At 42.8% G+C, this 14,530-nt stretch overlaps 2 protein-coding genes across 4 annotated transcripts in view; both read left to right on the forward strand.

Annotated features, from left to right (window-relative positions):
• The window catches only part of LOC127176425 (ribonuclease inhibitor-like), a 39,697-nt gene that overhangs the window by 582 nt on the left and 24,585 nt on the right, over positions 1 to 14,530 (forward strand). The gene's annotated exons all lie outside the window — the stretch shown is intronic.
• Positions 2,548 to 7,333, forward strand: LOC127176415 (C-type mannose receptor 2). Of its 3 annotated transcripts, XM_051128088.1 has the most exons (7): positions 2,549 to 3,327; positions 3,497 to 3,535; positions 3,628 to 3,984; positions 4,725 to 5,072; positions 5,232 to 5,592; positions 5,689 to 5,738; positions 6,326 to 7,333. In XM_051128088.1, the coding sequence occupies exons 2-6, from the start codon at positions 3,499 to 3,501 to the stop codon at positions 5,696 to 5,698; spliced, it is 1,113 nt and encodes a 370-aa protein (XP_050984045.1). In that variant the 5' UTR covers positions 2,549 to 3,327; positions 3,497 to 3,498; the 3' UTR covers positions 5,699 to 5,738; positions 6,326 to 7,333. The 3 variants fall into 3 exon arrangements, with proteins under 3 accessions (XP_050984044.1, XP_050984045.1, XP_050984043.1); XM_051128086.1 differs by having other exon boundaries at positions 5,689 to 7,333; XM_051128087.1 differs by having other exon boundaries at positions 2,548 to 3,535; positions 5,689 to 7,333.

The raw sequence follows: 14,530 nt of genomic DNA on the forward strand, positions 1-14,530 counted from the left end.
CCTGTTTGGTGTTATCTCCCCTGCAGGGTTCTAGTAGATTCTCACCATGATGGTCAGGGAGAAATGGTTTTATGGGAATCTAAAACCGGGCCCTGGAGACATACGCGGGAACCACGGTGGGTGAGTACAATCCCTCATTATGTGTCTACTGTGCTGTATTACTTGGACCTGTCTTGTGTTTCCCTGGTAGGTCCTCTTCGAGCACCCCCCTCTGGTCTTCGACCATGGTCATGGTCTGCTTGCCTGGATCCGCCTCTCGGCATCTCGACTGAGGAACCTCAGGTCCTCCTAACAGCACTACATATAGGGCTATGTTCCTATTTCCAGGTAAGCTTTTCGAATGTTTTCGCAGGAAGCTGCTGGATAGACACATGGACCTGTGGCCACCTGGCTGAGACCCTCTATCCGCGTCCCGCCCCGGGGGGGTCCTCGCCTCCGGGTTTGCACTCTTTTTACACAGACCTATTTTTCATGCCATTCTGGTGATTTAGTGATCGCCCCTCCAAGGAGTGGGCTTGATCACGCTGCTTTCACCATCTCATGAGTCAGAGTGGTTTCTGCAGAAATTCTCTGGGCACTCTGAGAAGCCTTGGCTACACTTTGGCCCATGTTCTCAAGGTTCTGCGGGCCTTGATGAAGCAGGGCCCATGCTTTCCATTAAGGTGGTAAGCACAGGTCTGTGTGGGTGGGATTGGCTATTCCCTCTTTTAAGAGCAAACCCGTGACACAGCCTGAGAGCTGGAGACGCTACTGCACGTGCGCAGTCTGATAGAGGTGGCTCCCCATCATATCTGGCATGATCTCTCCCTGGGCCTCCCTTGTAAGGTACAACGATGCTCCTCTTTTTTCAAAAGGGTTTGCTTAGAGCTCGTATCTCTTGGGAATTAGGCGTTCCTCCCGTCCCCCGGGTGTAGAAGCATCTCCTGATACTCGACCTTTGTCTAGTCGAATGTGTCAGTACTGCGGCAGTAATTCTAGACAGATAGCGGTGCTTACTATCTGTCTGGTGCAGTATACTCCCTTCTCCTCCGAGGGTTTGCTTTGAGCACTGCCCCATTGGGTAACTAAGATTTACCCTTACTGCCTTCCCCTCAGGCCAAGGAGCTGATCGCCAGTACTGGATTTAGACCTCCGTGTTCAGATCTCTTCCCTGGCCTCCCCTGCACAGTGTAACGATGCTCCCCTTTGATGGAAGGGTTTGCTGAGAGCTTGTTTCTCTTGGGAAATCAGGTGTTCCTCCTGTCTCTAAGGAGTGAGGCCTGTCCCTCTTTTAGACAGACAGCGGCACCTACTGTCTGTTTGGTGCAGTTGCTCCCCTCTCCACCGAGGGTTTGCTTTGAGCACTGCCCTGTTGGGCAATTAAGGTTTGCCCTTACTACCATCTGGCCAAAGAACTGATCACTGGGGTCTGATCCCCAAGGCTTCTCCACAGGGCACGACGATACTCCCCCCTCTACGAAGGGGGTTTTACTGAGAGCTCGTCCCTTTCCTCGGGGTGACCAGCGGCTCCTCCTAGCGAGTTGAAGCCTCTTCCAACACGCAGCCTCTCCTAATTGGCTAAGTGTTTCGGCTCTATGGCAGTTCCGTTGGACAGATAGCAGTAGCTACTGTCCGCCTGGCTTATTATGCTCCCCTCCCTGGAGGGTCTGCTGTGAGCATTTGCCATATTGGCAACCGAGATTTGCCCTCTCTGCCTTCCCCCTGAAGCCTTGTTATGCCGGCAATGCTCCCCTCGCTCTGAGGGTCTTCCTATTTCACCGTTTCCCAATGGTACGTCTAAAAATCCATTTTTTGGTAAGGCCCACACAAACCTTTTGGGCGCTTTCTCAAATCCAGGTGTATGGTAAGTGCCCACACGAACCTTTCTGGGCACTTTTTGTAAAATCCACGTTGTGGTATGGAATGCACCAATGTTTTGCATCCATTCTAAAATCCTTTATGGTAGTGGTTTTCACGCGCCGTTGCCCGTACCCTTTCTCGAGATGGTTACAACCCCGGCCACCTTGGGGCCCACTCCAGAGCATCTGCCAGGCTAGAAGAACGGTTTTCTCGCCTTATTCTTGCTCATCCACTTGAGCAGGGAGTTACCACCTGTGGCTCCTGAGGGAACCCTTCAGAGTTGCGATAGCTCCTGCGTGACAGGCCAACCTAGGTATTCCTAGGTACTTGGCGTTATCCCCTTGAAGGAATACCTCAGTTCCAGCTTGAGGCTCTACCCAGGGTCCAGTACTACTGACCCCCTCAGGTAAGTTGGGTATGCAGCCCAGGCTCTGGCCGTAGGGGATATGTCACCAACAGCCGTTGTTACGTCCCGGGGGTGACTCCCTTAGAACCTAGGGGGTTGGTACTTAGTGCTCGCCTCTATGATCGCAGGCACTCCCCTCAGCGTGGCTGCGTGGGTATAACCGTTCCCCTAGCGCCCCCTAGAGGACGCAGTTTGAGTTCCTCGAAAGGGAACGTCTCAGGTTACGTATGTAACCCTGGTTCCCTGAGAAGGGAACGAGACACTGCGTCCTCTAGGGGGCGCTAGGGGAACGCCGTCAGCGTGACCCGTGTCTGAAGTCTACATACAAAAACACAAACGCAGTTGGCCGGCGACAGCCTATGACGTCACTACCGGCGCGACCACAGTATAAAAGGACGCCGGTAGAACAGGACGGTCGCTTCTTCGTCTGAAGCTCACATCCGAAGCATGGCCAAGAGCCTAGAGGACGCAGTGTCTCGTTCCCTTCTCAGGGAACCAGGGTTACATACGTAACCTGAGACGTTTTCCAGTCTCTCTAGAAGAATGCCTCATATGCAGCAATGAGATGTAGTAGTACCAGCACTGATATATTCTTTGCAATAGTATGGTTTGAATGTTAGAAAATGTTTGAGTTAATGTGTAATTGAACACTTTAGGTTAAGCTAAATATAAATCACTCTATGAGAAAATATGAATAAACACAATTTACACAATTTAACCTTGTTTATAATAATATAATAATAATTGTGAGTTTACATCATATGAAGAGGAAGCAACATCACCTGTGAAGATCTTTTTTTTTTTCATTTGCATGTGTCATTAGACAGTTTGCATACAGGAACAAACTGTACAGACCCTTTCTGTAGGGCCTGTTTCCACCATATTCAAATTAACTCAGTCAAAGACCAACACAGAGAAATATCAGAAAAACATATCAAGGAGGAAGAGAAAGGAAAAGGGATTTTTTGGAGTAATAAACAAATGATATAAAGCTGAATAAAGGGATGAGAGCAGATACAATAATCACATTAAAGCTGCAGACAGAAACATCAGACTCAGGACAGAAACACACAACCTCTAAAGTAAGAACAACTCACCTGTTCTAGTGAGAATTAGACTTCTTACATGTTAATATTGTCTTAATCATTGTGTATGGTGCATTTATGTTGAATTTTTCATTAATTGCTGAAATCATGTTTTACACCAAAATTAATCTAGAAATCTGAGTTTATCTGTATTTTTCTAATTCAGAAATGGCCCAAACTCTATTTTTCATTCTTCTTCTCACTGGTGAGTGTGTTTGTGGTTTTATTTATGGTTTCTAGTTTCATTAGGTTTGATCCTGTTATGAAAAGCATTAAAGCAAAGTCTCTCTTTCACAGCTCTCTGCTCCGTATCTGAATGTGTTCAGCGTCAGTATCACTTTATAAATGAGATGAAGACCTGGACTGAAGCTCAGAGATACTGCAGAGAGAATTACACAGATCTGGCCACCATTGACAACATGAATGACATGAACGAGCTGAAAAAGAGTGTGGATTTTGGAGGTTTTCCATATGTCTGGATTGGGCTGCAGAAGATGGGTCATTATAAATGGCAGTGGTCTTCAGGTGAACCTGTGCTCTATCTGAACTGGGCTACTGGACAACCAGATGGCAGAGATGATTATGGTATGATGTTAAATGGACAATGGCATGATATACCATGTAGTGATACCCGACCTTTCATCTGCAACAACAGTGAGTTAATTTATGCACCATATGCCACATTGTAATTGAACATTAAACAGTATGAATATTTAATTTGCTCACAACTTTAGTACAGACTGTGGATATTTGTCTCACTTTCAGTGTTGAGAAAATTTCTGTATCAACATAATATTTGCCAGAAGAAAAGATTTCATTTACTGAACACACTTTGATCTTTTGTTGTCCCTCTGATAGTTTGTCACAATAAAAAAAAACTTATCATTAAAGAGCATAAAAATCTTTTTACAGTGACTTAAGGTGATTCAATTTGATAATTTCAGCCTTCAGTATCTCAACACAAACCTATAAGGGCTTCATTTTATATGTAGATTAACTTGAATTCTATTAAACATAAACTTGCATTGCTGAGAAATGTAATGTAGTGATTTGATAGTGATGCTAGTTTAAATTTCACAGCGTTGACGTCACGTTTCTGTGTTTCTTAATGTTTTTTTTTTCTCTGTGTGACTATCTGACTGTATGTGTTTCATTTAATGGTTTAAATGCACGTTTCAGCCGAACAGAATGAAGTTTTAGACAGATCATGGTATAAAATATCTTTTAACATTGTGAATATTCAATATATCACCAGCTGTAGAATCAGCTTAAGTCTTTCAATTATATATTTCTTTTATTTCCACCACTGCTCCTGTTCACATCCAAACCATAAAGCAGAGTAAGTATAATAAACTGATTTATGATTTTTTTTTTTGCTCTTGTTTTTCTTAAAGCAAACACAGGACTCATCTTTGTCAATCAGATGATGAATTGGAGAGACGCTCAGAGTTACTGCAGACAGAATCACATTGATCTGGTCAGTGTGAGAAACCAGAATGAGAATCAACAGGTTGAGCAGTTCATTAGTGATAGAAATTTATCTGGATCACATGTCTGGATCGGTCTGTTCAGAGACTCATGGCAGTGGTCAGATCAGAGTGACTCCTCATTCAGATACTGGAACACTGGTGAACCTAATAATGCTGGAGGTGTTGAAAACTGTGCAGTGATTGCACCGAATGTTCAGGGACAATGGAATGACATCTCTTGCAATTATCAGTTTCCTTTTGTGTGTCATGAAGGTGAGTAGATCCTCACAAAACACAATCCATCATCACCTCCAGATCTCTTAAAGTTCACGCTACATGTCTGACATGACAAATTCATCCACAGTGTTTGTTCTGCATGTTGTTTTGATCAGTCTCTCTCTAGTTTCTGCTTGTGGTTTGTTTCATTTCCAGATAAACTGGTTCTGATCAAAGAGAATCTGACGTGGTCTGAAGCTCTGAGTTACTGGAGACAGAATCATGTGGATCTGGTCTCGGTTCATTCAGAAGAGATTCAGCGTGGTGTGATGAACGTGGTTAAACGGGCGTCTACTGCGGCGGTGTGGTTGGGTTTACACAACTACTGCAGCATGAACATGTGGCTCTGGGTGAGTGGAGAGATCGTGTGGTATCACAACTGGGCTCCAGGGAACGGAACGACACGGGAAAACTGCAGCCTCGAGAACAGAAAAGGAGCAGTTCAGTCTGGAGGAGATCAGCGCTGGATCAGCCTTCCTGAATCTCACAAACTCAACTTCATCTGCAGAAAGAAAGAGTGAGCAACACGCTAATGTGTTTACTTACATAAATGGTTTTCATAGGCTACTTCATTAGTTTTTTTATTTACATTTATGTTTGATTTGTTCTTTAGCAAGTTCTGAGTGAATCTGATGTGGTTTGGTTACTGGGTTTTAAACAGAGGTGAGTAGTAACGAATTACATTTACTTCGTTACATTTACTTGAGTAATTTTTTGGGGTAACTAGTACTTTTAGAGTATATTTAAAGATAGGTACTTTTACTTTTACTCAAGTACATTTTTAGTGAAAAAACTTTACTTTTACTTCGCTACATTTGATGGCGTTACTCCGTTACTGACAAAATTGTAATAAATATTAGACGTTGGAGAGGCTGCTTCGCGAGAGTCTGCTACGCATCTCCGCGTAAGTTCAGCGCGCGTTTAGAAAGATGATGGCTGAAGCAGAGGATGACGTGTGTGCGCTATCGGGGGCAGATCACCCGTGGCCTCAAATCAACTCTATTTTTTCACTTCAAGATGTGAGAAAGAACAGTTTCATAATGCGATGCATTCTTTCGCTTAACCGTTCCGTTCCGTGCCGATCCGGGCCAGTCAGCACGGATACGGTTTCATTTTCCACTGTGGTGCCGATAACGGAACTCTTTGGAATGTAAATACAAATGCGTTAGTCGTTGCCTTGGTAACGCAATTGTACTATAAACAGAGATATGATCAGATATTTCTGTTTTTGGGACTTTGTTAAATAACAGGAAACAACTATAAATAACAGGACACAACTATAAACAACGCAAAAAATAAAATAAACAGAAGGCGACGACAGGTATAACGTTACCAACAAATGCTGAGGGGATATGCATGCCAATGGAGACGGACACAGAAGGTAAAACCTTTCTAAAAACTAACACATTTATTGACAGTATTAATGCATGAGCTATGAACGCAGCGTAACAGCTGTTTACTTGGCTGTTTGATCATACAGCGCGCTTTCGCTTAGCACACACATTCTATCACGATAGTGGAAAAGCAGCTAATATGATGCCTATTTGAACCCTATTAATGGTAATTTGGTAACTATGGGCACTTTGACCTTATAGTACCATATTTCACACACTGTCCGAATGTTTTTCCTCATATGCGCGCTTGTGCAAGCAATGACAAATATCTTGTGAACCTTACAAACAACACACGTTCGTGACGTTCATTCTAAACGTCTGCATCTTTTCATATCCATTTTCCAAAAATCTAAATAAATTGAAGTGCATACTGTGACGTTATACACAAATTTGTACACTAATGTGCCCATCACAGGACTGAGATAGGCTACTTTACTTCAGCCTACGTTTTATATAAACAAAACAAAGAGACTTTCAAGGAGAGGTGTGTGGAAGCTTTCCAAATAGTTTGAAGTTCAAGGTTTTCGCTTTATATCAATCAGATCAGAAGTAACTAGTAACTAGCTACTTGAGTAGTTTTTCCATCGGATACTTTTTTACTCTTACTCAAGTAACTATTGGGATTGTTACTTTTACTCTTACTTGAGTAAATATTTCCATAAGTACTTTTACTTTTACTTGAGTACAAATTTTGGGTACTCTACCCACCTCTGGTTTTAAAAGTGGTCAGAAGTGTGTTTTATTTCTGTATAATGAAATACGTGTCTTTTAAGAAACTCTTTGTATACAGAGGGCCGGAGGTAAAGTGAAAACTCTGTTAACCCTGAAATAAGGTTAGTTACACCAAAACACAGTGGGAGTGGGAAAACAGTCAGTGCTACAGCGGTTTCACATGCATCGGGTCAAGCAGCGTGACTGCGGCTGAAGATGCCACATGTCCCAGAGCCCTGGTACATGAAGGGGGCCGCTGTGCTGAACCAGAGTGCACTCACGCATTACAGCACTGACTATGCACAGTCCTAGGCAAGAACAGTGACTGAGTCCATACAGAGTACTGTACTGAGGAGAGTTTACTCTTTTCAGAAATGACCTGAAGTCCCAAACAAGCCAGGTGGTTGTGAAACACATCCCTGAGAGTGCAAACCGAACCTCGTGAGTGTGCTAGGACAGCCAGTCACAGAGATAACTGAGAATGCATAACCCACCACCCGAGAGGGCGAGGGTAGCCTCCGTGACCTTTGTGACCTTCTTGTCCAAAAGCCATGTAATCCTTGCCCGGAAGGATCTACGGGCCCTGGACGGGAGTCATGGGAGGAATCCGTCAGGCGGCGGCGTTTTGCGGGGAGTACACCGCAATCGCCCTCTCCACCTGGGGAACCTCTGAAACCCCCTCGCTGGACCCCCATCGAGGGTGGTGAAGGAGGAGAAGTTGGTATATCATCATCACCATTTCATCAACTTCTCGTGCATTCCTGGGAAACAGGCACTGGAAACAAGCGTAAGGTCGTTATCCAGATGTCTATTAATCAGGCCCCCTTGGCTGCCCGTTTTAAGCATGGCCTCCATTTTAGCGTCTGCCTCAAGCTGAGAATCAGCCCCCATAGAGGTTTGCTCAGCTGAAGCTTCAGCTTAAACAGCTTACGCCCTCCTGGCCTTTTTTCCGCCCATTTAGGAGCTCTGAATAAGAAAGTCAGCTGTACTGAGACAGACTAACAAACTCAACCGGAAGCTCAATCGCGGGACGCGAGGAGCGAGAGATTTGTGGGGTTTTCACCCGGCAGAACCTTCCCTGCTCCCTAATGCACGCCCCCGACGCACATCGCAATGGCCTCGTACCTGGAAGTAGAAGGACCGAAGTGAGAAGCAGTCGGGGTGAGCCGCGGCTTCACGTAAAGCACACGGCTCGTATGCAAAACGCACCTGCATTATGTTTCCGTTTGATCGTGGGACGCGAGGAGCGACAGTTCCGGCGGAACCTTTCTCGCTTCGAATTGCTCCCAATTGACGCACCGTAGCGGCCTCGTATCCGGAAGTAGAAGGACCGGAATGGAGCAGTCAAGGTGAGCCTTGACATAAAAGCACACGGCTCGCGAGCAAACGCGCCCAGATCATGTTTTCACCGGCAAAACATGAAACAACAACAAGCGCTGCATCAGTGTGAGAGTCTCAACACTGAATACAATGGTCGTATCGATCGTTCGGGGAGGTAGCCGCAACCAGAAGAACACGGAGGGAAAGGAATGTTAACCAACACACAATCCCAACCATGCCAGCTCTTTCAGAGAAATTGCTCTTTTAGGAGGAAGATTGCTCTTCAAGATCGCCGTCAAAGCACGCAGGGGAACTCTCACAACACTCATCTGAGTAAGAGAAGGGAGAGACCACTGCTTGTCGCTAAGAATCCATCGGCGAAGAGGTGAATGGTGCAGCCTCTCACAGGGGAGACGCTGTATTCGACTCCGAAGAAACAGAATGAGTGAGTAGAGCATGCGCTGCCCTGTTTATACCCGGATGCCCGGGGCGTGGCCAGCTATGCAAATTCTGCACACCCAATTTAATTGGCCTTTTCTCAAACTATCAGAGGTGTTTGGGCTCCCAAGAGTGACCCCTAGTGTCGTACACTACTCGACACAACTCGGAGTGTACGACAGATAGGGAACTATTTTTACATTTTTTTTAATATGTTGGCTAGCCTGTGTTTCGTATGTGTTTAGCCAATCAGCATACACTTAATCTCTGGTAGTTCCTACTCTGAAGTAGAAGCTAATTTAGTTTAGTTAATTTACTTAGAACTACAACCATTCCTAGTTTCTTGCAGTGTGACGTGCCAAAAAAGCAGGTGGTTCTGCTAATAGTTTTGTCATGACTCATGTCAATGTTATTGTGTTTGGTCTTGGATTTGCTAAGCCGCTGCTGCAGCAGAGCAGGTACAGAGACTTGCTACTCCCTATACATCTGCTAAAGAAAATCTTAAGCCTCTTAAAAGTCTTTTTCCGTACTCCTAACAATTCTGGACCTTAAAGGGGTCATCGGATGCCCATTTTCCACAAGTTGATATGATTCTTTAGGGCCTTAATGAAAAGTCTATAATATACTTTGGTTAAAAAAATCTCAATGGTTGTGTAAAACAACATCCTGTTTACCTTGTCAAAATCAGCTCTGCAAACATCATCCCATTCTGGTCGAGGCTGCTTTAAAAGCAAATGAGCTCTGCTCACCCCGCCCTGTGGAGTGACGAGCCTGTTTACTTTAGCCGCATTTAGCCGCTAAACTTGCTAACTGGCACATTATTAGGAAAGGCGATCAAAAAGATTCATAAAAACCCCTTGTACTCACTTCTGCTGTAAGTGAAGCTGGATCACTAATTATTTGCGCGAACATGGCTCGATTTGAAAAAGGGGATATTATTTTTCAGATTAATTAAAAACCACTGCATGGATTTTTATCATTATAGGGTAGATTTGTACATACACTGCCAACACACATTAATGTTCAAACAACATGTCAAAGTGAACTTAGCATTCGATGACCCATTAGGACCTCTTTTAATTAATATGATTAGAATTTAGAATTTTGTCACTAGGAGCAACTCTTTGCACTAAGAATTTTAATTAATACGGGCTCTGAAATGTAAAGACAGGTACCTACAAACAGTGCAATCTGTGCAAGGGAAGTGTTATGCTATATTTAGTGTTGTGTTATATTAATTAGTGTATATGTAATATCTTGACAACTAAAATATATATATTTTTTTTGTCACAGCAGTGTCAGATCTCCTCTTAAATGAGCCAAAGGACTCAACTGATCTCAAAACAAAAAAAAAGGCAGAGGAGGAAATGCTTTCAGGTCAAGATTTATAAACGTTCAAGCAGTTGGATGCAGCATTATGGTTAAACAAAGATGAAAAATAAAAGGCGGACCCTGCTGAAAAAACCCCCAGCTAAAACTATCCTAGGCTGATCTCCCAGCCTGACCAGCTAAGACCAGCCTGGTTGGCTGTTTTTAGCTGTTTTTTTCAAGCAGGGGAATCTGTTCACAAGCAGTTATTTAATGAAATCAAAATAGCATCAGAACATGAGAAAGCAAACAAATATGATAAACAAGAATAACATTTGAGATTAGATCTGACAAAACTAAACCAAACACAGGGCTATAAACACATAGGGAAACACTGGGGTACAGTGTACATTTTAGGACATCCTCTGACATCAGTCAGAGAGTCAGAAAATAAAAAGGCATCGTGCCTCAGACTGAAAGGCTTCAGGTCTCAGTTAAAACAACGTCAAGTGTCAGGTCTTGTATAATTAGGCATCAGACGAAACTGACTCAGACTAAAAGGCATCAGACGAAGCTACGAGGAATGTGACGTCAAAAGCCACACCCATGTCTACATATGTCACATTTTCATTTATTTTGAAACAGGAAGAAGCATCAATAAGAAGATAGTACTGTTGTTTGCAAACAGCTAAAAAGTAGTAGTTGTTTGCCCTGTCGGTAAGTAAAAAAAAAAACTTTAACAATGTGTGCGTTGTTTAATAATAGTTCGGTACACTTAGTAACTTATATGTTTTGATTATATATGTATGTGTGTGTGTGAGAGAGAGAGAGAGCGAGAGAGAGACGGTGGAAAAAAAAATGCACGTTCATTCAGCATTCATTTTATGTCATAAATCCAGCTCTTTCAGAGAAATTGCACTTTTAGGAGGAAGATTGCTCTTCAAGATCGCCGTCGAAGCACGCAGGGGAACTCTCGCAACACTCATTTGAGTAAGAGAAGGGAGAGACCGCTGCTTCTCACAGGGAGACGCTGTATTCGACTCCGAAGAAACAGAATGAGTGAGCAGAGCATGCGCTGCCCTATTTATACCCAGATGCCCGGGCCGTGGCCAGCTATGCAAATTCTGCACACCCAATTTCATTGGCCTTTTCTCAAACTCTCAGAGGTGTTTGGGCTCCCAAGAGCGACCCCTAGTGTTGTACACTACTCGACACAACTCGGAGTGTACGACAGATAGGGAAATGTAGATTATTTAATATTTCATTTTGTGTAATTATCATTGTCCATTGATCAAATATATCACAAAAAAGTAATAAATAAATAAATAAAATAAATTCAAGCTGGCCACAGTGGCCCTAAGCAGCCACTTGTTCTCTTATGCCTTGGGCTGTCACTTGCTCACTTAATTTTCATTCTAATCAATCACTGTTTTGATCAAGTTTTAAATGAGCAAATTTCAAAAACACGAGGTTTTAAGGCAGGAGTTCTCAACTTTGACCCACAAAATCCATTTTCAGCAGAGTTTAGCTCCAACCTTGATCAAACTCACCTGCCTATGACTTTCTAGTGATCCTTAAAGATCACTTCCTGATGAACTTGTTCAGATGTGTTTGATTAGTATTGGAGCTGAAATTTGCAGGATAATGAATCTTGCGGGCCAGAGTTGAGAACGCTTGGTTTAAGGTGTAGTAGCTAGTTGTAACGCCAAGCCAGCAGAGGGAGCCCTCAGCCCAGGACTGCCTGCATGCTCCCTCTGCTGCTTCTACTGCTACTTCCTGTTTGGCAGTATTTAAGGACTCACCATGTGCTCACATCTTTGCGAAGTATTGCCAGTGTAACCTGCCTTACTGAGCGTTGTATATTACTCTGTTGGATTACCTGTTGCTGTTTTGCTTTGTCTCTGGATTACTGAGTTACGGATCACCCTTGTTTGGATTGTTTGCCGGTGTGGACTGCTTTCAAGGTTTGACCCCGTATATGCCTCATGACTATCGCTCTCTGGATTACCCCTGTTGTTACGTTTGCTGGATTGGACTGATTACTTGGTATTTGACCCACTGCCTGTATAAACTCTCTGCTGCTTGGACCACGTTTGTGTTGTATGCTATTGGACTGCTTTCCGGTGTTGACCCTCTGCCTGATTTGTGTTAATAAACTTCCGCATATGGTTTCAACCTCCGCCTCAGCGTCCCTCGTTACACTAGTTTACTGCTGCATCATCAAATCATTTTCACTGAACATGGATTAGAGCCATTTAACATTCAACAGCTCAACATTACAAGAGAACATAAAAGATTTTAGAAAAAGTAATTATTTTATTCAAGACGTTAAAAACCTAGACTACAGATGTTCCTGTGAGTCTTGAGTGTTCACACCAGAGTATGTGAGCGGAGCGGAGTGGGAGCGGAGCGCGGAGTGGAGCGTGTGATTTTTAATGGAGTGAGGAGCAGAAATTTTAAAAGTCGGAGCATTGTGGTTTTTACTCGCTCCAAGAACGCTCCACTACCGCTCCATCACGAGTACAATTCATGACAACGACCCATAATATAACTGCATATATAGCAAGAATTCATGTGTTAAACATAGCCTATTTAGCTAGCTTGATGGAGATGGATCACTCAAATCAGAACGAATGTGAAAACTAGGACGACGGCAATGGACATGAGTAGAAAGTTATAGTTTTCAGTAAATTAGTTTGTAGTTTCAAGATACTGAATATTTTCAAGTGAAAGCGTGATTTTAACAAGTACAACACGTATTCACACGCAATCGCTCTCTCAATAATGCATTCAAACAAATGTAAACTTACAGTGGTACTTCATCTGTATATCCGATTTCGAATGAGAAGAAATCTATAAGAAATCCAGCGATCTGTACGTAAAATAACTGACTGTCGTATTATTATTATTATTATTATTATTATTATTATTATTTTATCACAAACATTTGCACTGCAAAAAGCAGCAATTATACCTTTTAATGCTGACTGACAACATGTTAGCTTGGCATGAGGAAAAAAGTTTGCGCACTTGTGTTCCAATAAGCCTCTTTAAAACTATACTTTCGTTTTATTTCTGTTATTTTCTTCTTTTAATATACGTTATGAACAGAACTGTGGTATTTCAAACATACTGATATAGTTTAGACACGGAGCGAAGGCGGAGCGGTGTTTCTGGTATCAGTGAGCGAGGAGTGGAGCAAGAGTGGGAAACGGTGAACCCGGAGCGGAGCTGGAGCGTAGCGGTTATAAAATGCACGGAGCGCGGAGGGGAAATTGTTGTCGCTCCACTCCGCTCACATACTCTGGTTCACACGTGATTTATAGTGTGTGTATTTTTTGATGCATATCTGATAAACTATATTTTTATATTTTCTATATTTTGTTTTGTTTTGTAAAGTATTTAATTATTTACCCAGAGAAAATCAGACATTATACAACAGCGCCTTCACACTGATAAATATTGGATTTAATACATTGGTGCATCTCTACTAAAAATCTAAGCAATAATAAGATAATCTGATAATAAGGTACCTTGAATTATTCACAGTATTTTAAAGTGCCCATGAAATCAAAATTAAAATGTAGTTTTTTTTAATATGAATATTTTAGCCTTAAGGTTGTGTATAAGCTAGTGTACTCCAAAACAATGACAACATTTGCATTTACAAGATGTAAGCATTCAAAACTTGCAGCCTATAACTGTAACTATAACATATCCACCAATATGGATCAACAGTTTGATAACATCACTTCAGCTTCTCATCAAACTTTCTGTCCAATCACATGCTACTTAGAATCCAAAGTGTCCCGCCCCCTACACTATAAGTACACACTAAAACTTTTTCACAGTTAGTATTTTCTGTATGGCAAATGGCATGTAGTGCACTATATAGGGGACAGGGAACGATTCAGACAGTGTAAATATGCTTTTTCCACTGGGGTGAAAGAAGTCTAGTTTTGTGCTGTGTCAGGCGAACCGCTGCAACGTGCACACAGTCTGCTTCAGTCTAGAGACACGATATCACAGAGCGGATCATACGCGTGAATCGGCGCAGACCACAAAGCGTATCAAACCCATTTAAATTCTACACGGAGTGCTATATTTTATAGCAATATAGATGAGATTGTGACTGTCATACGCTGTCAAATGGAGCTTTATTGAGCTCAGCGGCTCTGGCTTAAGCTGTGATAAAAAGGAAATGCTATTGGCTGTTTAAGAAAGGGGGCAGGACTACTTCTTCTACTGTCTTCCTGTTTCAGTTGAAATTATGTCAACATATAG

The sequence above is a fragment of the Labeo rohita genome, chromosome 14 (genome assembly GCF_022985175.1).
Source record: "Labeo rohita strain BAU-BD-2019 chromosome 14, IGBB_LRoh.1.0, whole genome shotgun sequence".
In the NCBI taxonomy this organism is placed as follows: domain Eukaryota; kingdom Metazoa; phylum Chordata; class Actinopteri; order Cypriniformes; family Cyprinidae; genus Labeo; species Labeo rohita.